The 24,902-nt window shown below is 45.4% G+C and overlaps 1 protein-coding gene across 1 annotated transcript in view; it reads left to right on the forward strand.

Moving 5' to 3' along the window:
* The window catches only part of LOC115477790 (cilia- and flagella-associated protein 54-like), a 223,810-nt gene that overhangs the window by 137,263 nt on the left and 61,645 nt on the right, over positions 1–24,902 (forward strand). The window contains exons 33-38 of the mRNA XM_030214872.1: positions 2,107–2,257; positions 8,182–8,339; positions 15,387–15,572; positions 18,216–18,342; positions 20,858–21,013; positions 24,691–24,799. Coding sequence (XP_030070732.1) covers positions 2,107–2,257; positions 8,182–8,339; positions 15,387–15,572; positions 18,216–18,342; positions 20,858–21,013; positions 24,691–24,799 — 887 coding nt within the window. The remainder of the gene's footprint in view (positions 1–2,106; positions 2,258–8,181; positions 8,340–15,386; positions 15,573–18,215; positions 18,343–20,857; positions 21,014–24,690; positions 24,800–24,902) is intronic.

Consider the following 24,902-nt stretch of genomic DNA (forward strand, 5'->3'; position numbering starts at 1 on the left):
GGGCCCTTTTACTAAGCTGAATAAGCGTCTGTGCGTACCCAGTGCGCGGCAATTCCGAGTTACCACCCTGCTACTGCATGGCCCGTGCGGTAATTTCAGTTTTTACATGCGCCGGAAAATATTTTGATTTTCTGGCACATGGGTGGTAATCGGAATTTTATACGCATAGACCATTACCACCCAGTTACCGTGTGAGAACTTACCGCTAGATCAATGGCTGGCGGTAAGGTCTCAGACCCAAAATGGACACGCGACAATTTTCATTTTGACGCGTGTCCATTTTCGGCAAAAATTTAAAAAACGCAGTTTTTACAGGTACGCTAGTGGTTAGGGTGGTGGACTTTGGTCCTGGGGAACTGAGGAACTGAGTTCGATTCCCACTTCAGGCACAGGCAGCTCCTTGTGACTCTGGGCAAGTCACTTAACCCTACGTTGCCCCATGTAAGCTGCATTGCACCTGCCATGAGTGGGAAAGCACGGGGTACAAATGTAACAAAAATAAAATAGATACTATTGGAGATTCTACATGGAATGCTGCTACTATTGGAGATTCTACATGGAATGTTGCTATTCCACTAGCAACATTCCATGTAGAAGCCTGCATGGCTGCAAGGGCAGGCTTCTACATGGAATGTTGCTAGTGGAGGAGTCGTCTAGTGGTTAGTGTGGTGGACCTTGGTCCTGCAGAACTGGGTTCGATTCCCACTGCAGGCACAGGCAGCTCCTTGTGACTCTGGGCAAGTCACTTAACCCTCCATTGCCCCAGGTACAAATAAGTACCTGTATACAATATGTAAGCCGCATTGAGCCTGCCATGAGTGGGAAAGCGCGGGGTACAAATGTAACAAAAATAAATAAATGATTCTGCGTGTGCCCAAAGCACGCGTCTACAGTACCGCAGGCCATTTTTCAACACGCCTTAGTAAAAGCACCCCCTAAATGAGCCTATAACTGCCCCTCTTCAGAATCAGTATTTCTCAGCAGGGGGTAGATGGTAAGCCTGTGCAGTCCAGTCGGCCTAGTAGGTCAAAGTGGAATAACCCAGGTTCTTGAACATTCCCTTATTTCCCCTTTATCCTTGGCTTAAAAAAAGACAGACTTTTTCCTCTCATGGCCCCAGAGCAATGCTAGTGTCTGGATAGTGGCTGAGATCTGCGGGGATTTCTTGTCCCCTCGGGAGTGTTACACTCAGGTGGCTGGGTCCCTCCCTCCCCAATTTGTCCTGAAATTTGACTGCTTGTGCCTCGGTTCAGTCTACCTCAGGGGAGCTAAAGGAGCCTTGAGTACCTTTGAAACTACTCGAATAAAAAACTATTAAAAAAAAATGTAGAATTCTATGCCAAAACATCCTCATCTTTTTCCATGAGGACTCATGAATAGGGCGAGCACGGGTGGCATGAATGATCAGCATCTGATCTTCTCTTTATCATCTGATTCTACTCTTTCTACTGGTTTCTTTTAGCTTTTGATTGTTAACCACTTAAGTACATCCGCATTATTTGTCATGCTTTTAACGTGGGGTAAATATGTTTTCTCTGTGTTAACTTCGTGGGCAGATGCTGGGAAATGTCCTTAACACTTAACACAGGCATAAAGGAATCCTGTGCAGAAGGAATGGATCCACAGAAGCTTAGCTGAAATTGGGTGGCGGGGGGGAAGAGGGGTTGGTGGTTGAGAGGCTAGGATAGGGGAGGGCAGACTTATACGGGGTCTGTGCCAGAGCCGGTGATGGGAGGCGGGACTTGTAGTTGGGAGGCGGGAAATACTGCTGGACAGACTCATACGGTCTGTGCCCTGGAAAAGACAGGTATAAATCAAAGTAAGGTATACACATATGAGTTTATCTTGGGCAGACTAGATGGACCGTGCAGGTCTTTTTCTGCCGTCATCTACTATGTTACTATGTAACACTTAACACAGAGGCTTTGCAGTTACTGTATGATGATTTGGGCAATTGCCATAGTTATACTGCTTGCTGGTCTATTTGTTTTATCTTCTTTTTAAATTTATAATAAAAAAAAAAATGTTTCAGATCCAGGAAGGAACTTGTTATTTTGTTATTGTTTTTCTACCACAGCATTATAAAATATTGTGCCTTACTTCTAGAAATCTGCACAGGATATGGATACTGATGATTCGCACTTGCCCTATAACATAGAACTCAGAGACCGTTTGAACATACACCTCTGGTTAAGATGTCGTCACGCACTAATCACTATACTGGTAACAAAAGTGCACGGCATTGGAGCCATACAAGGTAAGGAACTCAGCTGGTGGTGACTGTAGTGTGATATCCTGGGGTAGTGGCATTCCTAGCCTCGATGACACCCGGGGCGGATTGCCGATGCGGCCCCCCCCAGCAAAATGATACCCCCTCCCCCCGGGTGCACGCCACTGGGGGGGGGGGTGCCACAGCGCGCGCCTGTCAGCTGCGAGTTCGCTACGCTAAATTCTGTCGTTCGCTGCAGCTCCCTCCCTCTGCCCCGGAACAGGAAGTAACCTGTTCTGGGGCAGAGGGAGGGAGCTGCAGCGAACGACATAATTTAGCGTAGCGATTCAAACTCGCAGCTGACAGGTGCGTGCCGCGGCACCCCCCAGCAGCGTGCACCCGGGGCGGACCGCCCCCACCGCCCCCCCCTTGGTATGCCACTGTCCTGGGGTCTGGGGCTCTGGTGACACAGCAGACCTTTGTTTATGTTTTTGCTTTGTTGATTTTTTTTCTCTCTTCTTCTCAGTGCTTTTTTTGTAGGAGGAAAGGTGCCGGTACTCATATCGTGCCAACCTTAAGGGCGGGGTCACTATCTATGGCTCTGCTCCCATCGTAGCCACACCCCCACATTAGCCACATCCATTTTACTAGCCATGGAGCATATAAAAATGTAGCATTGAAAATAGTACACAAGTCCCTAGGCCCAAAAGAAAGAACCCTGAAGACTGATTATAAACTAATAAAAATGTAGACAAAAAAAATCAGCTACAACCTATAATTACACTGGGCTCTAAAACACCAGTACACAACCTAGTGAAACAAACAAACAAAAAAACCAAAAAGGGCTGCAAATACTACACGCTAGCCAGTGGCGATCCTAGCCGGCATGACACCCGGGGCGGATCGCCGATGCGCCCCCCCCCCGGGTGCAGCGCGGCTCCCCCCCGGTGAAATGACACCCCCGCGTGCCCCCCCCCGGCGAAATGACACCCCCCCGGGTGCACGTCGCTGGGGGGGGCGGTGCCGCAGCGCGCACCTGTCAGCTGAGTTCGCTGAGTTCGCTAACTTCGCTGCAGCTCCCTCTGCCCCGGCCGGAACAGGAAGTAACCTGTTCCGGGGCAGAGGGAGCTGTAGCGAAGTTAGCGAAGTCAGCGAACTCAGCTGACAGGCGCGCACCACGGCGTGCACCTGGGGCGGACCGCCCAACCGCCCCCCCTTGGTACGCCACTGACGCTAGCAGAATACTGCATCTTGATCACACATGAAAAACACATGACACAACAGATATGAAGGCAAAATACTGAACTGGAAAGTTACCTCAAGAACTCAGACTCAGCATGCAGCACTACTAGAAAAATTGAAACTTACATGCAAAACATCACAGATGCACATTTCTAAAAGCTGACATATTCCAATTAATAAATTCTGAATAAAATACTTTTTTCTACCTTTGTTGTCTGATCATTTAGTTTTTCTATTCGCTTTGGTCCCAGTGTCTTCTGTTTTATGCAGTGTCTTCATTCCATTTGATATTTTTTCTCTCACCATGTCCACCATCCTCCTGTGTCCTTATGCATCCTGTCTACCATCTGTAGCCCTGTCCCTATCCTTTCTCCAGTTTCAACATCTGCCCTCAAAATATTCCATCCAGCCCTTAAATTCAGCTATTTTTCCTCCATCCATATCCAGCATTTCTCCTCACTCCCCTCCCCTCCCCTCCATCCATGTGCATCTACTTCCTCTGTCTTCCCTCCCCTCCATCCATGACCATCATTTCTCCTCTCTCCTTTCCACTCCATCTGTGTGCATCTCCTTCCGTTGTCTTTCCTTCTCTCCATCCTTGTCCAACATTTCTCCTCTCTTCCCTGCCCTCCACTCCATCCATGTCCAGCATTTTTCCTCCCTTCCCTCCCCTCCATCCATGTGCATCTCCTTCCTGACTTCCCTCCCCTTCATCCATCTATCCATGTCCAGCAATTCTCCTCTCTCCCCTGCCCTCCCCTCCATCCATCCATGTCCTGTGATCTCTTCTCTCCCCCTGCCCTCCCCTTCTCGCCCCCTGCCCTCTCCTCCATCCATCCATGGCCAGCAATTCTCCTCTCTCCCCTGCCCACCCCTCCTTCCATCCATGGCCAGCAATTCTCCTCTCTCCCCTGCCCTCCCCTCCTCTCCAGCAATCTCTTTTCTCTCCCCCTGCCCTCCCCTTCTCTCCATGTCCAGCGATCTCTTCTCTCCCCCTGCCCTCCCCTCCTCTCCAGCGATCTCTTTTCTCTCTCCCTGCCCTCCCCTTCTCTCCATGTCCAGCGATCTCTTCTCTCCCCCTGCCCTCCCCTCCTCTCTAGCGATCTGTTTTCAACATGTGTCAATTTGGGATTACTGCTCGGCTACTGCATGGCTCGGCTGGTAATTTCATATTTTACGTGCATCCCCTACACTCGCCAGAAAAATACTTTTTATTTTCTGGTGCACAGCGCTACCGGGCAATAAAAGACCATAGACCATTACTGCCCGGTTAACACGTGAGTCTTTACCACTAGGTCAATGGTTGGTGGTAAGGTCTCAGACCCAAAATGGACATGCACCAATTTTCATTTTGCTGCACATCTATTTTCGGTCACAAAATTTTAAAAATGGCATTTTTACAGTATATAGTACATCACAAACTCTGTGGATAAATAGCACAGAGTTTACGCTGTGTACTATATATTTTATTTTGTTACATTTGTACCCCGCGCTTTCCCACTCATGGCAGGCTCAATGCGGCTTACATGGGGCAATGGAGAGTTAAGTGACTTGCCCAGAGTCATAAGGAGCTGCCTGTGCCGGGAATCGAACTCAGTTCCCCAAGACCAAAGTCCACCACCCTAACCACTAGGCCACTCCTCCATTGTTGCTACTATTTGAGATTCTACATGGAATGTTGCTATTCCACTAGCAACATTCCATGTAGAAGTCGGCCCTTGCAGATCACCAATGTGGCCGCGCAGGCTTCTGCTTCTGTGAGTCTGATGTCCTGCACGTATGTGCAGGACGTCAGTCTCACAGAAACAGAAGCCTGCGCAGCCTTCTACATGGAATGTTGCTAGTGGAATAGCAACATTTCATGTAGAATCTCCAATAGTAGCAACATTCCATGTAGAAGCTCAAATAGTAGCAACAGAACCTCAAATAGTAGCAACATTCCATGTAGAATCTCCAATAGTAGCAACATAGTATCTATTTTATTTTTGTTACATTTGTACCCTGCGCTTTCCCACTCATGGCAGGCTCAATGCGGCTTACATGGGGCAATGGAGGGTTAAGTGACTTACCCAGAGTCACAAGGAGCTGCCTGTGCCTGAAGTGGGAATCGAACTCAGTTCCCCAGGACCAAAGTCCACCACCCTAACCACTAGGCCACTCCTCCACTCCTTCCTGGAGTGATGATCGTGCAGAGTTTTTATCTGTTAATGACCAAACTAGGAACATTTATTGGATGACAGTTTCCTAGACCCCTGATGCAGGCCGGTGAGGCCGAAACACAAATTGTGTTGGGTCACTCTTATAATTTCTAATAAAGACAATTTTGAACACCAGCTGCGAGAGGTTCTATTGCTCTACTCTTTTTTTGTTTGTTTGTTTGGTGCCGTCTTCCAGTGGAGGATTTGGCCTTCCTGTTTGTGACAGAGTAACAGAGCAGACCTTCCATCTGATAAAGAAGGTATGGTAGGAGTGTCTGCCCCATCTGGAAAATGACATGCTGCCCACAAATCAAGACCCAGCTTTTTGACTTGATTAATGTAGGGGTTTCCTGTGGCTGAAACTATTTTGGGCTGAATTAGGCCCCGTATGACGGAGCAATGTTCCTTCTTAGAAACTGAGGGGCCCTTTTACAAAGGCACGCTGAAAAATGGCCTGCGGTAGTGTAGACACGTGTTTTGGGCGCGCGCAGAATCATTTTTCAACACACCTGTAAAAAAAAATGTCTTTTTAAATTTTTGCCGAAAAGGGCCGTGCGGCAAAATGAAAATTGTCGCGCATCCATTTTGGGTCTGAGACCTTACCACCAACCATTGACCTAGCAGTCTCACATGGTAACCGGGCGGTAATGGTGTACGCGCATAAAATGCCGATTACCACCCGTGCGCCAGAAAATAAAAATATTTTCCAGCATACGTAGCGGACCTACGTCAAAAATGAAATTACCACAAAGGCCACATGGTAGTCAGGCGATAACTCAAAATTGACGCATGTTGGGCGTGCATAGGTGTCTACGCAGCTTAGTAAAAGGGACTCTGACTCTACTGGATAAAATATAGAATACTAGTAAAAAAGGCCCGTTTCCGAAACAAATGAAAAGGGCGCTAGCCAGGTTTTCCTCGTAGTGTGTATGTTTGAGTGAGTGTGTGTGTGAGAGTGACTGTGTGAGAGAGAGAGAGTGACTGTGCGATTGTGTGTCAGAGAGAGATTGTGTCTGTGTGGTTGTGTATCTGTGAGTGAGTGTGTGTGTTTCAGAATGACTGTGTGCGAGTGCATATGTGAGACACAGTGAGTGTGAGAGAGTGAGTGTGTTTCCCCCCCCCTACTCCTCTCTTCCCCTTTGCCCCCCCCTTTTTTCCCCCCCTCTTATGATAGCTAAAGTAGCATCCCTTCCCTTACGGGCGAGGGCAGGGCAAACACTCATGGGCAAACTTTGATCTACACCACCACAGATTTAGAATGTTGGGACTTATGGAGGCTTCATTAGAATGTTGGAGGTGCGTTTTATATATAGAGATCTTCGATAGAAAATGGTTATTTAGTAATCAGTCATTTTACCAGTCCCTAAGTGAATATTTTGTATTCTATCACCCTGCAGGATGTCATATACTTTATCAATAGTCCCTTTTCCCTATGTGTCCTATCTGTTTGTCCTACCCTTATCCCTTATTTGTCCTGTCTGTCTGTCCTGATTTAGATTGTAAGCTCTTTTGAGCAGGGACTGTCTTTTCTTCATGTTCAGTTGTGAAGCGTTGCGTACGACTGGTAGCGCTATAGAAATGATTTATAGTAGTAGTAGAAGCTTGCCCTTGCAGATCAGCAACGCGGCCGCGCAGGCTTCTGTTTCTGTGAGTCTGACGTCCTGCACGTCAGACTCACAGAAACAGAAGCCTGCGCGGCCGCGTTGCTGATCTGCAAGGGCAGGCTTCTACATGGAATGTTGCTAGTGGAATAGCAACATTAACATTCCATGTAGAATCTCAAATAGTAGCAACAGAATTTCCAATAGTAGCAACATTCCATTTAGAATCATTCCTATGTGTCCTTCTGTCTGTCCTACCCTTATCCCTTATTTGTCCTGTTTGTCTGTCCTGATTCAGATTGTAAGCTCTTTTGAGCAGGGACTGTCTTTTCTTCATGTTCAGTTGTGAAGCGTTGCGTACGACTGGTAGCGCTATAGAAATGATTTATAGTAGTAGTAGTAGTAGAAGCTTGCCCTTGCAGATCAGCAACGCGGCCGCGCAGGCTTCTGTTTCTGTGAGTCTGACGTCCTGCACGTACATGCAGGACGTCAGACTCACAGAAACAGAAGCCTGCGCGGCCGCGTTGCTGAGCTGCAAGGGCAGGCTTCTACATGGAATGTTGCTAGTGGAATAGCAACATTAACATTCCATGTAGAATCTCAAATAGTAGCAACAGAATTTCCAATAGTAGCAACATTCCATTTAGAATCATTCCTATGTGTCCTATCTGTCTGTCCTACCCTTATCCCTTATTTGTCCTGTCTGTCTGTCCTGATTTAGATTGTAAGCTCTTTTGAGCAGGGACTGTCTGTTCTTCATGTTCAATTGTGAAGCGCTGCGTACGACTGGTAGCGCTATAGAAATGATTTGTAGTAGTAGTATCACAGTTTAGGTGAATTTTAAGCAAAATAACAGTGCTGCATAGATGACACAAATATTGCAAAATTAAAAAAAACAATACTACAAAACCAATTTTCTGTATTTTTATAGAGTGGAACGTCTTGGACTGCTCAAGCTTAATAACAGAAGCAATAGTGGAGGCTGATGCTTTTGGTGATACAGAAACACAAGCTAAATTGATGTTACAAGCTGTTGTACTTGATCTTAAAGAAGGACGTCCGAAGAAGGGCATCAGACGATTTCTCAAGGTGTGTGACTGCAGATAGGAGGTTACCACTGGGCCACCGTAATTCCCCACAACCAGCAATACCACATAACCAATGATCGTACTGGACAATATACAGTCTTCATTCCCTCCGACCGCCCTGGTGCCTGATACACACCGATCTCATTCGACCACAATATAACTTTGCATTTGTTATCAACCAAAATGGCGAACGCCTTCTCAGTACTATGTAAGCCACATTGAGCCTGCAAACAGGTGGGAAAATGTGGGGTACAAATGTAACAAATAAATAAATAGATGTATTCCTATGGGTGTCGCTAGAGTTTAGCGCACGCTAAAAATGCTAGCGCACTTTAGTAAAAGACCCCCTTAATATGATCTACCCTGATGAAGCACCCCGAACAATTGGGTGGTACGAGAATATGATTAAAGCTTTGATCATTTTGCTGTTATATCATGGCAAAAGTGTTTCTCCATAGACAAGCAGGGTAAAATCAGCCACAGAAGTGAGGGCCTGATGCACTAAACTTTAACGAGCCAATAACGACCCTTTAACGAACAAATTTTGAACCGTGGCATGCATTAAAGGCCATTTTCTGATGGCGGATTGCCCCTGGTACAAAATAAGTACCTGAATATATGTAAACCACTTTGATTGTAGTTGCAAAAACCTCAGAAAGGCGGTATATCAAGTCCCATTTCCCTTTCCCTTATGACATCACAATATCAGAAGTGAGCCAAGTATCGGGCAATCAAGCCATTGTGACATCACTGATGAGGTTGGCTCTTATTGGTGGAATGAGTGGAGGCGTAGCCTAGTGGTTAGTGCAGTGGACTTTGATCCTGGGGAACTGAGTTCAATTCCCCCTGCAGCTCCTTGTGACTCTGGGCAAGTCACTTAACCCTCCATTGCCCCCGGTACAAAATAAGTACCTGAATATATGTAAACCGCTTTGATTGTAGTTGCAAAAACCTCAGAAAAGCAGTATATCAAGTCCCATTTCCCTTTCCCTTATGACATCACAATATCAGAAGTGAGCCAAGTATCGGGCAATCAAGCCATTGTGACATCACTGATGAGGTTGGCTCTTATTGGTGGAATGAGTGGAGGCGTAGCCTAGTGGTTAGTGCAGTGGACTTTGATCCTGGGGAACTGAGTTCAATTCCCCCTGCAGCTCCTTGTGACTCTGGGCAAGTCACTTAACCCTCCATTGCCCCCGGTACAAAATAAGTACCTGAATATATGTAAACCGCTTTGATTGTAGTTGCAAAAACCTCAGAAAGGCGGTATATCAAGCCCCATTTCCCTTTCCTTCAGATTCTTTTAAAATAAAGTTTCTTTTGGATTTTCTTTTTCATCACTCCACCATTGATTCTGATTTAGTGGGTCTCCATTCTGCTGCGTGGATAGCAAACTGGGTTCAGACTGAAAATGGTAGTAGCAGACACTCATGATCTGTGACCCTGGTGCATGGGCTGAGACCACAATGTACCAGCATGCGAAAAATGTGCTAGGATGTTACCTGGGTTGAGGTGAATGAGCAGCATTACCCTTTAGGAGTTGCTGGAGATGTGTTATATGATCAATGTGTCTTTGAGAAAAGAAATCTATCTATATCTATTTATTTATACATATAGGAGGGAATTAAAAAATGGTGCTGAAAACTGAGCGCTGAAAAAAATTGAGCGCTAATCCCTGGATTCTGTATAGTGCACCTAGAGATCCGTGCCAATATCCAAGCGTATTCTGTAACAACGCACATAACGTAATTAGCTTAACAAGCCAATCAGTGTTGATAACAGCACTTGACAAACAATAATGAGCACTAATTGGCAATAATTAGAATTTACACGCACAACTCACTAAGCATATTCTGTAATGCAGTGCGCCTAACTTCTAATGCATGCACCCAAATAGGCGCATGGTTATAGGTGTGGAAATGGGCATTCTGTGGGCGTTCCAAAATTTACATGTGTAGTTATAGAATACGCCCCTGTGTGCCTAACTCTATTCACCAGGATTTACGCCACGTTTTTATTGGTGTAAATGGACGCAGATAGTTTTAGGTGCTGGGATATGAATTAAGCATTTCTATATATCGTGCCTAAATCTAGGTGCCATTTATAGAATATGCTTAGGCGAAAAGATTTTCCGTGCAGATTTTTTTAGTCGTCGTATATAGAATCCCCCTTAAGCGCTACTCTATAAAGAGAGCATGCCCTTTATAGAATAGCAATTGGCACAGATCTGGTGCCTAACGTTTGGGCACCATACTTAACGCCTGCTAGAAGCAGGTGTAAATGCTGTCACCCAACTTAGGCACACTGTTTGTGAATTCTGTAAATCCGCGTGCAACCTTTTGGAAAACCCCCAACACACCCCTGGCCACACTCCCTTTTCAGAGGCACGCGATTGAAGTTAGTTAGCGTGCATCATAGAATAACCGAGAGTTCAAGCAGTGACCTTGCAAGACTTCTGTGGAAGTCTCGTGAGGCCGCTGCTTGAACTCTCAGTAGCCATTTTGAATTGGCGCCGTGACTGGAGGCTGCCACTCCGGGCAGGAAAGGGGGGCTCTTTCCTGTCCCAAAGAGGTCACTAGACCACCAGGGCAGTACAGTAAGGGGAGAGGAGGATAGGACACCCCTAGCCTGGCCCACCTGCCCAGCCTGCCCGTTTGTCTGCAAATCTGGACAAGGGCAGGATGGCAAAACCCGCCCGGTTGCCTGGCAGTGCCCTCAAAAAGAGGACATGTCCAGGTAAAACCGGATGTATGGTAACCCTATGCGTAATCCCCCAGTGCTAAAAAAAAAGTACTTTTTCATCAGCGGAAATGGTGTGCGTTGGGGGCAGGCACGACCGCTGGGCTTCTGCATTAGCCTGGTGGTAGTGCCAAATTGGTGCATGGCAAAGTGACAGTATAGGTACCGCTGTTGTGTAAAAGGGGCCCTTAATGAAGTATATATTTCTGTTTATACTGTATTGTTTGTTTTTTCTTTTGGTCGGTATTTTCTTTCTGTATCAAACTCTACTTGAGTCTGAAATCAAATACAAAGAAAGTTTTAGAAAAAAAGCATGCTAAGAGATGCAGGAGCACACAATAAAACCCCACTATGTGGTTACAAACAGAGTTTTCACCCCCCCCCCCCCCCCCCCCAATTAACAGGAAGACTATCCAGGTGAAAGACCCTCTGTGACATCCTCAAAAGCACTGAAAGAAACACAATGTGCAGAGTACAGAGATTGCTGTGCAGAGCAGAAATGACACAGATGTTGATGTACACAAGGAACAGAAAAGCACTCGGTGTCAAATCCAGCATGGACTGGGGCACAGAAAGAGAACATCACAGCACAGCCAAGAAATTACACAGCATAGAACATCAATCTTTCTGTGCAAACAAGGCTGCTGAAAGTGATTCATACAGCACAGAATGTTTGCAGACTTGCCATCACAATACAAAAGAGCACACCAGAGAAGAAAATGAATGTGCCTCACCATCAGAACTGATAGATGGTCTTCAGGAAATGAGCAAATAAGCTCAACCCTGCAACCCATAGTAGACCTCAAGAAAGAAAAGTTCAGGTTGAATTCGCTGAGTACTATTCTTCCATAGCATTGAAAGGTGAATGGCTATGCTTTGTGGATGTAAAAGATGCCTCCATATATAATTTGATACACTCTTGCCACAGAAACGATCTAGGAATATATCCCTACTGAGCCCATCCTTTAGGCTAGCAACAGCTCCAAGAGTTTTCACAAAATGTCTAGCTATAATGGCAGCCTATTTAGGGAAAAGGGGAATCCTTGACTCAATTGGCTAATAGCAGGAAGACAGTTTTTGGAGTCCCTGGGCTAGGTCGTCAACCCATCCAAGAGTCATTTGATGCCTTTGCAGAGCTTAGTATACCTGGGTATCTGGTTTGATATGCTTCTGGGACGAGATTTTCTTCTGATGGAATGGATTCAAAAGTTGCAGAGTCAGGGGTGATCCCTCCTCAGTGTGAGGTGGTCTTGGGGTCGATAGCTGTGATGCTAGAGGTGGTCCAGCGGGCCAGGAATCATATCAATCAACGCACGAGAATGTAAGGAATTCCTCCAATTATGGGATCTCAAATGGCCACAAATGCAAACAACCCACGTCAAAGGGCACACACTTGATCTCATCTCACACAAACTTTCAACAGACCAGAACTTATTAATAACAGATATTAAATGGACAGAAACACCCTGGACTGATCACTACAAACTAAACTTATCCCTACACTGGCAGAAGAAGGGGGTACACCAAATACAAGAACACACATCCTACAGAACAAGAGGTCAAGTAGACATGAAAACATTCTGGCAACAGATATATAACAATGAATGGACAGCACAAACAGACTCCATACACTACCTCATGGAATGGGATAAAAGATGCAAATGCATACTAGATGAAATAGCACCCTTAAGAACAAGATCTTCATGTAAGCATAACTCGATACCATAGTTCAACGATGAACTGGAAAAGCTAAAAACACAATCAGAAAACTTGAACGAGCATGGAAAAAAATAAAAGATGAACACACACTCAACACATGGAAACAATCACAAAGAAAGTACAAATACGCTATAAGACAGACCAAAAGATCATACTATAAAACTAAAATAGGGACAGATTACAAAGACTCGAAGAAATTATACCAACTCGTGAACAAACTCCTAGACACCAACCTGGTCACTACATCGAATACAGACATCCCATCTGCAGATGAACTTGCTAAGTATTTCAATGAAAAAATTGTAAACCTACGCAACACGCTACCTCAGGACAACACTGACATCGAAAACTTCCTTAACGAGTTGGACCTAACCACTGGAGAATACCCGGCTGACAGAACCTGGTTAAATTTTGCCCTCCAAGCAAGCCAAACCACCATGAGGGTGGTGGTACACAAATTCCTACGAAAAGTAGAATCTGAGGAAAGGGGGAGTAGGAGGAGTAGGCTCTTGAACAACACTAGTAGGCGACGTAGGTTAGGAACAATCTCTTTATTCAAATACACACTCGACTCAACACAGCCGTGTTTCAGCGCTACAGACGCCTTCTTCAGGAGTCTTGTGATATATAGATATATGAATATTAAGCTCAAAAAGAATGAAAGCAAGGCTTCTGCTACAATTGTAATCCACTGCCGATGCAGGAAAAACAGCTCAGCGTGAAGTGTAATCGAATACGCTGAGCTGTTTTTCCTGCATCATTCTTTTTGAGCTTAATATATCTATATATCACAAGACTCCTGAAGAAGGCGTCTGTAGCGCCGAAACACGGCTGTGTTGAGTCGAGTGTATATTTAAATAAAGAGATTGTTCCTAATCTACGTCGCCTACTAGTGTTGTTCAAGAGTCTACTCCTCCCACTCCCCCTTTCCTCAGATTAAAGTTTGCCCTCCTCACCGTCGATACAGTTGCACGGGCGATCAGCAGGTTCTCCAGCACTCACTGTAAACTAGATACCTGCCCCAAATACATAATGAAATCTGCCCCTGACCGCTTTGCTGGTTAAAAAATGCATCTTACGTGTATGGGCGTATAGGCAGACTCAACCCCTCCATCTATGTCTCAATGGCATGCTATGATGAAAGAAATGGTGCGTTGGGTGTTTATGCAGGCATTCTGTCCAGGGGCCTGCCGTCACAAGGCATATCGAGAGTTATGGCAAAGGTATGCCAATCTCTATGGGGTGAAAGGTACTGCGGAGACCTAGGGTGGGGTGGAGGGAAAGGGATGTTGGCGGGGAAACAGGTGGGGGTGAGGGTGAGGGGTATGTTAGAGGGAGGGGGAATGCAGGGGGGACATTAGGGAAAAAGGTCGGAGGAGAAGTGTACATATACTTGGTCAAGCTAGGTTTTGAATTGGCCTGTCTTGTATATTGCTGTATGTTAACAGTACCCGAGATTCACTAATTGTTTTTGTTCCTGTACCCTTCTCTGACTTAATAAAAATTATGTTAAAAAAAAAGGAAATGACCTCATTAACATCCATTTGACTATATTACCATGCTATTTTCACTAATCCTCGGCGTGCTTGTTTCCCATGCTAGAATCTCTGAGCATTCTGCGCTCAGTAATACAGGTGCTAGTCTGGCGCTAATGGCCTTTAGCGCCTGTGTTTGCTTCTGAGCATTGGGGACTGAGGGGTCCTTTTACTGAGGTGTGCTGAAAAATGGCCTGTGGTAGTGTAGGTGAAGGTTTTGGGCGCGCGCAGAATTACTTTTCAGTGCACCTGTAAAAAAAGGCAAAATGAAAATTGCCGTGCGTCCACTTTGGGTCTGAGACCTTACCACCAGCCATTGACCTAGCATTAAAGTCTCACGCGGTAACCGAGCGGTAATGACCTACACACACCAAACGCCACTTGGTGCGTGTCTGATACGCGTGGCAGAAATAAAAATTATTTTTTGGCCATGCATATTAGATGCACACCAAAAATGAAATTACCGCAAGAGCCACATGGTAGCCTTGCAGTAACTCCATTTTGGCGCGTGCATAGACACGCAGTTTTATTAAAGGGTCCCTTAGAGAGCTATGTTGACACCATTGATAATGTCACTTGTGTGGCTGAATTATCCTGCTGTTTATGGAGGACATTTATTACAGATAAGCAACTTTGTTTTTTCTACTTCTCGGGTAGCTCTGTCAAATATCTATCACCCGACGCGTAATTAAACTCTGGAATTCGTTGCCGGAGAACGTGGTGAAGGCGGTTAGCTTGGCAGAGTTTAAAAGGGGGTTAGACGGTTTCCTAAAGGACAAGTCCATAAACCGCTACTAAATGGACATGGGAAAAATCCACAATTCCGGGAATAACATGTATAGAATGTTTGTACGTTTGGGAAGCTTGCCAGGTGCCCTTGGCCTGGATTGGCCGCTGTCGTGGACAGGATGCTGGGCTCGATGGACCCTTGGTCTTTTCCCAGTGTGGCATTACGTATGTACTTATGACTTAGTGGGAACTGGAAATTTGTCCTGTTCACTGTTCTGTTTCTCATCCTTATTTAAAACAATAACGTTTTTTATATTCACAAATAGGAGATCATCCATTTGCTGGAGAAAAGGCATCTCATTTCTCCTGAGGCTTCGTTAACACTTGTTCAGGCTCAGACTTTACTGGCTGACATAATGGTCACAGGATTAAAGGATGGCAAAGACCATAAATATTCTGAAAAGGATCAGTTAAATTTACTAATTCAAGCAAACAAATTGATCAATAAGCAGGTAAGTAAATGCTGACTATATCTTAACCTAGAGTATTTAAAATAATCTAATGCATAACATAGCATTTTTCTGCGACAATGTAACAGAAGAAAAACGTCCAGAGCAGAAAAGAAATACAGGCCTGATATGCAAATCAATTTATCTGTTTGCTGACTGGTTACATTTCTTAGTGAGGCTAGCTGCTAATATTCAGCACTGGCTGGGCAGAGTCAGCACTTGCCAATTAAGTGCTGACATTCAGCCCTTAAGTGGCTAGATTTACCTCATAAATATCCTATTTTTGCATGGTAACCCATGGCCACTTAAGTGAGGAATATTGACTTAAGTGGATATTTGTTAGCCAGCTTAAAAATGACTGGATACTCAAAACCGAAGCCCGAACAGGTCCCAGCTTTGAATATCTGGAAATAACGCAAAATATTCACCATCGCAGCCTGAATATTGGACCCTACATTTTTATGTAGAACTGTTTCAGTCTCGACTAAGTCAGAAAAAGGTTTCCTAACTGACCAGCTGACCACTGGAGGGATGAAGGCATGGTCCCCCCTTAATCCTCCAGTGGTCACTGGCTCCCCTCCTACCCCCCTCCAAAGATGACAATGACAGTAGATACCAGGCTGTATGACGGTTCCAGATATTATGGCCATACCTAAGGAACCAGCAAGCTAGTGGTCAGTACAGCAGACATTGGTCAATGGGACCCAGGTTCAATTCCCACTATAGCTCTTTCATTTCAGTACAAATATGTGAGCCCTCCTGGAACATAGAAATACCTCCTGTACCTAAATATATAAGTGACCTGTAAGCCTGAGGGCTATTGTAGTGTTTGACATTTAGGTACAGTAGCTTCTCTCTGTTCCTGGCGGGCTCACCACACAATATGAAAGAGTTTAGGTGGGATTTGTACCTGGGTTCCTTTATGTGAAGTCCATTGCACTGACTACTAGGCTGCCCCTTTGCTCTGCTGGGATGTCTGTGTGACCAGTTCATTAGGGATGCTGCCAGACAGACTTCCCTATGGCTTTTTTTTCTACGTTTTTCCCTGGAATTATTTTTTTTAATGGTCTTTATAGATGGAAGAGTTGAGCCTGAAAATGTCTAGCTCCAAGCAATAGTTGAACCAGAAATTTAGATGTTTTTCTGGTTTGATTATGTCTGTATGCTAGATGTTGGTTTGAGATGTTTTCAGCAAAACGTCTCAATTTGGACTTAGATGTCATGCTGAAAATGCCCCCCTCCGTGTGTCAGAATTTTGCAGTCACTGTGAATGCTCAAAGTGTCCACCTCCCAGCTTTAACACAGGCCTTCAGTTGCTTTGGGAAGTTCTTGACAGCGTTATTGATTGGCGCCCATGGCAGGCCGTGTCAGACCATCTGCAGCAATTGTTTGAGGCTTTGGGTGGAGCTTGTGATAGCTTCCCAGACAAAAGTCTATGTCACTGTGACACCATTAACAGTAAGTTGGTACCCCATTTCTTTTTTAGAATAATGATAGTTTTACAGTGCAAACATTTTTGAACGCTCGAAAATCGCTGGGTGGTCAAGCTAAGAAGACTGTAACTTCGTCATGTTTAAAGATAATCTCATTCCACTCAGCATATAAACGTAGATAGTAAAGCTGTAAAATTTCATGTGAAATTCCAAGTGGTTGCTGACAAAACAGCAAAAAAATCTCTAGGGGGTTACTTTTTTGCCACATCCTGTAGAATAGAACAGAATACCAGAGCACAGACTTTGCAAGGTAAAAAACGTTTCCTAGGAGTACTCTGCAGGCCCACTACTTCCTACTTTGAACTTCTCTGTATTTCCCCAGTCCTAAGCTTTTATTTCCCCTGACTCAGGGCCGTGCCAAGGGTCTGTGGCGCCCCCCTGCAGAAGATCAGTTGGCACCCCCAGCACCCCCCCCCGCAGACGAACAGTTGGCGTACGTGTGCTCCCACCCCCCCGTGAAAATGATCGCTTCCCTCCCATCCACGCTTCTCTCTCCCCTGCCCTCCCGCTCCCATGTCCCAACTGCCCGCCCTCTTCTTCCCCCACAAGATCCCTTTTAAATTTACCTCCGTCCGGCAGCGAAGGCGCAGCGTCAGTGAAGGAGGCGGCGCTCCCGACGTCTCTACTAGTCTTCCCTTCGCTCAATGTCCTGCCTTCTTCTGACGTCATTCCCTTGACGTCAGAAGAAAGCGGAACACTGAGCGAAGGGAAGACTAGTAGAGACGTCGGGAGCGCCGCCTCCTTCACTGATGCTGTGCCTTCGCTGCTGGACGGAGGTAAATTTAAAAGGGATCTTGTTGGGGGGGAGGGCGGGCAGTTGGGACATGGGAGTGGGAGGGCGAGGTAAGCATGGTGCAGCGGGGCGCCCCCCAGAGGACGGCGCCCTCCTGCCGTGCTTACCTCGCTTACCGTTTTGGCACGGCCCTGCCCTGACTGAACCGTGTTCTCCTGGCTAAGGTTCCCAGGCCTAGGCCTAGGCCTCTTAAAGCGACGCTGTGAGGGAGTGTGCTTAAGTAAGATTGCTATCTTCCTATATACACTATGTGTTGAGGTACAACATTAAGACACATTTTCAATTGTACTAATTTATATGAAAAATAAGTTTCAGTGGCTGAATATATTTTGTTGTCATACCTTTGTATATCCTTTTTAGCTTCTTAGTTTTGGGCAAGATGTTGAGCAACATTTAGAAGATAGTGTACATACAAGTCCATTACTGCCTTTGAGAAACATCTACTTACCAGACATCAGTATATTAGCCAAAGTTAAACTACGAATTGGTAAGAACTTTTAATATACAGTTATTGTAAATTATGAAATACAAGTGAAAAGTTATAAAGTGTTAAAATAATTTTACGTTAGTCTTGATAATTATTGAAAAATATATCCTATGAGTAAACTCCAAATTAAAAAAAAACCATATATTATCCTTTAGAAATGGGTCAACTATCTGAAAGAAGCTCTGAAATTCTGTTAAGTATATAAGTACATAAGTGTTGCCATACTGGGGCAGATGGAAGGTTCATCAAGCCCAGCATCCTGTTTCCAACAGTGGCCAATCCAGGTTACAAGAACCTGGCAAGATCCCAAAACAGTACAATACATTTTATGCTGCTTATCCTAGAAATATACTCCACAACAAAATGGTAGAATATAAATTGATTGGTCACAGTATCGCTGTGATAAAGGGGGGGGGGAGGGGGGTCTCATACAGTCACAAAGGCAAAAATATTCTTATTAATAAGATGTGCCTTGCTCATGTGACAAGCATAACCATAGACAACCCCTGACCTCCGTGTCAATTTTTTATCCCTTTTTTTTTACAGTGCTTATTGTGCTTATAGTGTCCTTTTTACTTCTTTCGTATCAAACTTGAAACATCCATTTGTCCATAAGTGTGGCCAATATGCTCACAATCGGAATTTTTTCATTTACTGCAGTGGCGATAACAAACACTTATCTGTATATATGTCCTTCGTAATCCTAGGACTCCTCACAGTCCCGACAGGTGCCTGTTCCGCTCATGTGCTTTGTCAAAGGACAGTCGGTTTGTTCTCCTGCTGCTGTTGATCACTCACTGGCTGACAGGGTCGATCCAGTGCCGGGCTTACCCCAATGCACGCAGGGACTTGTAGCCTAGCTTCTCTTAGGGAATCCAATGGGGAAATCAGAACCACAATGGGGTAAGGCCAGGACTGGCTGAAACTTGTCGGGCGAATCTGGAGCTAGTTGGCAACTCTTCCAGCAGTCTTAGTGTGGTCTACACTGGTACCATTGTATATAACAAAAATTAACAATAGAACTAGCCTAGATCAACCAGTTCACACTGGTGAGCAGAAAAGACCAGCGATTGCATTTGCTCTGAGAAGAGAGAGCAGTAGGTAAAAAGAGCTAGAGGAAACACTGGGGGAGGATCCAGGAGATTTTCCTATTCTTGTTTATGTATGTTTTGTTTGTGGAGGAGTGGCCTAGTGGTTAGGGTGGTGGACTCTAGTCCTGAGGAACTGAGTTCGATTCCCACTTCAGGCACAGGCAGCTCCTTGTGACTCTGGGCAAGTCACTTAACCCTCCATTGCCCCATGTAAGCCGCACTGAGCCTGCCATGAGTGGGAAAGCGCAGGGTACAAATGTAACAAAAATAAAATAGATACTATTGGAGATTCTACATGGAATGTTGCTACTATTGGAGATTCTACATGGAATGTTGCTATTCCACTAGCAACATTCCATGTAGAAGCCTGCGCGGCCATATTGGTGATCTGCAAGGGCCGACTTCTACATGGAATGTTGCTAATGGAATCTCAAATAGTAGCAACAGTGGAGGAGTGGCCTAGTGGTTAGGGTTGTGGACTCTGGTCCTGAGGAACTGAGTTCGATTCCCACTTCAGGCACAGGCAGCTCCTTGTGTCTCTGGGCAAGTCACTTAACCCTCCATTGCCCCAGGTGCAAATAAGTACCTGTATATGTAAGCCGCATTGAGCCTGCCATGAGTGGGAAAGCATGGGGTACCAGTGGAATTCCTAGGCTGTCTGACACCCGGGGCGGATCGCTGATGCGCCCCCCTCCCCGGGTGCAGCACAGCCCCCCCCCCACCGGCAAAATTACACCCCCCACCGGCAAAATTACACTCTCTCTCCCCCCCCTTGTGCATTTTTACCTGCTGGGGGGGGGGGGGGGGGTGCCGCGCGCCTGTTGGCTGAGTCCACTCGTTCCCTCCCTGCTGCTCCCTCTGCCCCGGAATAGGAAGTAACCTGTTCCACACAGAGGGAGCAGCAGGGAGGGAACGAACGGACTCAGCCAATAGGCGCATCACCCCCCCCCCCCAGCAGTGTGCACCTGGGGCAGACCGCCCCCACCGCCCCCCCTTGGTACGCCACTGCGGGGTACAAATGTAACTAATAATAAAAAATTCAGCTGGAGTCAGCCTGTGTTTTTAAAATAAAATAAATGGAAAATTAATTAAATTTCATTTTTTTCTTGTTTTGTTTCATTTTAAAAAAAAATCAAAATGAAACAGGACATTGAGTTAAAATGTCCCATTTTGTTTCAAATGAAAACACATCCTTGCTGTGTCATAAATTTAAAAAAGGAAAGTTAGAAGCCCCTGGCTTTATATTCCTAGTCATGCGTGCTTCAAACTTCGATGCATGAGGTCGTACTACTTAGGAATCTGCACTGATTTTGCACAAGATAACAATTACAGAATACTGTTAACATGCAAATTACTCTATGAAATTGTTTTTTATTTATTCAGTACAGCAACTTTTCAAAACTTGCATATTTTTCTCAAACCAGGAAATGCACTAGCACATAAAGCATCCTGCACTTTGGAGACACAGGATTCATCTCACTGGTTACCGGCTCTCAGACTTTTAAATAATGCACTGACGCTCTGTAGAATGTCTTCAATGAATGAACTTGATTTGGAAGCAGAAATTCTTTTTCAGAAAGGTAAGACAAAGCTCTGGTGAGTTGCAGTGGCGTAGCCACAGGTGGGCCTGGGTGGGCCAGGGCCCACCCACTTTGGACTGAGGCCCACCCAAAATTGTGACACTCTTGCTATGGTTGGTGGGTATTCCCAAACCTTGCCAGCTGAAGATTTTCTGTCCTTGGGCAGCCAGCGCTCTTCCAAATGTCAGCCAGCAGGACTTGCCTTGAGCTGACGCTAAGACCAGCCCTTCTGCACATGCTCAGTTTTCACACATGCAAAAGCACTGAGCATGCATGGCCTGCTGACAGCAGCATCAGTTTGAGGCAAGTGCTGCCGGCTGCCATTTGGAAGAGTGCTGGCTGCTCGAGTAGTAGAAGGAAATCTTCAGCTGGCAGAGTTTAGGGACTCCACCAGCTGAAGTATTTAATATTTAGGGTTTGTGGGCAGGGAGGGGTGGAGAGAAGAGCAAACTGGAGGGGTACTGGGGTGGGGGAGGAAATTCCATGCCCACCCACCTTGGGCTCAGGCCCACCCAAAATTGGCTATCTGGCTACGCCCCTGGTGAGTTGGAACACTTTTTTCAATATGCCTTTGTCCATAATAAACAAGATTTTATGATGCGCTCAGTGTTGGCTGCACTGCTGGGAATCCTCTGTGTTTCAACCTGGTAGGAGGCCTCACCATATTAGTGTGAGACAAGCAAAAATTTCACCAACTGACGACTTCTATAAATCTGAGTCAAAGCACTCCTGGGATTCTGATAAGGAGCCAGGGAGCTTCTTGGAGGAGTGGTCCACTGGTCTTCCTTCAGATCCCTTCCCACCACGTGAGAGATGCAACCCCCCCCCCCCCCCATGCGAGTTGCTGTGGTAACATGTGCATGCGCTTGGGCCTTTAACATACAGCCAGGCAACAAGTCAGAAGCAAACAAAAAGATTTATTCATGTAATCGAAGGTCGTATGTAAAGACACCTTTCTTCCTCACTAGCTTTTCTGGATCATGGTTAACCATCAAAAGGGTGTCTGGTCCCTTTTAGCTCTGGCAAGGTACAACCTTTACCTTGCCCTTCCTTGCAATAGACAGAGCTGCAAACCTCTCTGTAGGTCCTTTACAACCCTCTCCTTATGAACCTGACAACCCTCTCTCTGGGAAGGCAGTAGGTTGTTGCAATCTTGAGGTCAGTCCTGGAGGCTCTTTTTCTATGGGCCTTTCCCAGCTTGTCTCTGTTCTGTAGTTTTTTTCTCTGTTGGTTGAGCTTCATCCTCTCTCTTGAGCTAGACCTCTTAAATCAATGAAAGAGAGCTCCTGTGATGGAGTGCATAGGAAATGGCAAGTCTCTCTTAAGCACACTCCCGCACAGGGTTCCATTACATAAGTACATACGTGTTACTGTACTGGGACAGACAGAAGGTCCATCAAGCCCAGTATCCTGTTTCCAACAGTAGCCAGTCCAGGTCACAAGTACTATTCTGGGATCTTGCCAGGTACTTATGACCTGGATTGGCTACTGTTGGAAACAGGATACTGGGCTTGATGGACCTTCGGTCTGTCCCAGTATGGCAACACTTACGTACTTATGTAATGTGACCTTGTGAAGGAGTGTGCTTAGGAGAGACTTGCCATTTTGAATATCTGGGGTACAATGTTTTTTTTTTTTGTATTGTACTAAATTACCCTGTTGGGGAAAAAAAAGTTCAGTCTGAGAGCCAGGTCTATCTTAGGACAAGACGGCCAGCACCCTGAGCTGGAAGGTTGGGTGCCTTTCCACTGATGAGGCTTATCCAGATTGACTCATGTAACTAAAACAAAGTCTACTTCCCAACACTATCTTCCCCTCAGCCCATCTCCCCAAAACACTTCCCCCCCCCCCCAGACACACCCTCTCCCCCAGCTCTTCCCTCACACTCTTTTCCCCCAGTATACACACTCCTTTAATCCCTCCCAGTCAGTCTGAACCCCTTACCTGTCTCTCACCAATCCACAACCTTTTTGGGAGGCTTACTGCTGGTGCTACTTTCTGAACAACTGTTCTGTTTTCTGCTGTCAGTGAGCTTGAACCTCTTAAGGGGGAAGATATCAATGTGGCCTATCGTTAAGACATTATTTAATGTTAACCCCATTTATTAGGAACTAGGTCTCATTGCGTAAAATAGAATCTGTGCTAAACTACCATGAGTTAGTGATAAAATAACACATCTTAACAATAGCCCATGTTGATAACTTCCCCCCTTAGTGCGAAGAGTTTCAGTCTCTGGTAACCAGAGCTGATATTGTGATGTCATAATGCCTCATTCCACCAATGCCTAAGAGCCAACCTCATCAGTGATGTCACAATGGCCTGATTGTTCTATGGCTCACTTGTATTACATATAGCAGTGATTTTGGAGATATTTCTCTTTAATTAAGGGGGAAGTTATCAACACAAGCTACTGTTAAGATGCGTTAGTTTACTGTTAACCCTAGTTATTAGTAGCTAAGTCTCATTACATAAACTGAGACCTGTGGTAAAATAGCATGAGTTAGTAGTAAAATAACACATCTTAACAATAGTCCATGTTGATAAATATGCCCCGGAGTGCCCATATTCCTGCAGTGTTCTCCAAGTCTCATGAAAATAACAGGGAAATACCATGTGGCTTAGACTTGTTGAGAGGCATGCAATTCCAGAAGAAAGCAGAACAGCTATTCTGGAGGAAGAGCCAGTTTCAAGCCTCCAGAAAATGTGAGGGGAGGGTGTGAATTGGGCAAAGAGGCAGGGAAACACAACAACAGTCAGGGCCACCATTGCCTCCCAAATCTTAAAATGAAGAGTACAGGGGTATTTTATGCATCCCTGTTCTTTCAACCTAATCAGCTATTTAATGATCAGATTGTAACATAGGTGAATAGTCTCACAGTGTAGTGTTATGTAGCACTGCACCCCATTGAGGAGTCCTTTTACCAAGCTGCACTAAAAAGTGGCCTGTGGTGGCCCCAATGCAGGTCTTTCCCGCACTGTGAGGCCACTTTTGGCGCTGCCGGTAAAAGGCAGATTGTGGAGACGAAAACGGTAACGGAGTTCAAAAATGCGTGGGATAAACATAGAGGAATCCTGTTCAGAAGGAGTGGATCCTCAGAATCTTAGCTGAGATTGGGTGGCAGAGCCGGTGGTGGGAGGCGGGGCTGGTGGTTGGGAGGCGGGGGTAGTGCTATGGCCTGTGCCCTGGAAATGACAGATACAAATCAAGGTAAGGTATACACAGAAAGTAGCACATATGAGTTTATCTTGTTGGGCAGACTGGATGGACCGTGCAGGTCTTTTTCTGCCGTCATCTACTATGCTACTATGTTACATGCTAATTTCCCCATTAACACATGGCCATTAGCCCTTACCAGCACCTGTTTTGTAGGTAGTAAGTTTCATACATTAATCCTGAACTAATCAGTTAGTGCACAGCAGTGCCCATGTGCTAACCAATTAGCATAGCCTTACCCACTTTCCACCCCCAAACATGTGGGTAACGCACACCAATCATGAAATTACCACGGGATGCTTGAGCGCACCCCACAGTAGTTCATTTTAACCTGCGGCAAGCATGCTTAGCGCTTACTGCAGTTTAATAAAAGACCACTGAGTAAGGGAATTAGTGTTTCCAGACAGTATTACCGGTTTGTTACTTGAGAAGAAAAAAAAAATTAATCACATTTTTTTTTCAGGTAAAGTAGAACGCCAAATTATGGTAGCTGATCATCTTGAGACAGCACAAGCTGCTGAGACCTTCTTGGATGCCATAAAAACCAGCCAGAGAAATGATCAAAATTTTAGGTATGGAACTTACAATGTAAACAGATTCAATTCGCAAAACAGTCATCTGCTAGAATCTGTTAGGGTTTTTTTTATTTTTTTGTCTTGCTCTGTATTCGTAAGG

Source organism: Microcaecilia unicolor, chromosome 9 (assembly GCF_901765095.1).
Source record: "Microcaecilia unicolor chromosome 9, aMicUni1.1, whole genome shotgun sequence".
Classification (NCBI taxonomy): domain Eukaryota; kingdom Metazoa; phylum Chordata; class Amphibia; order Gymnophiona; family Siphonopidae; genus Microcaecilia; species Microcaecilia unicolor.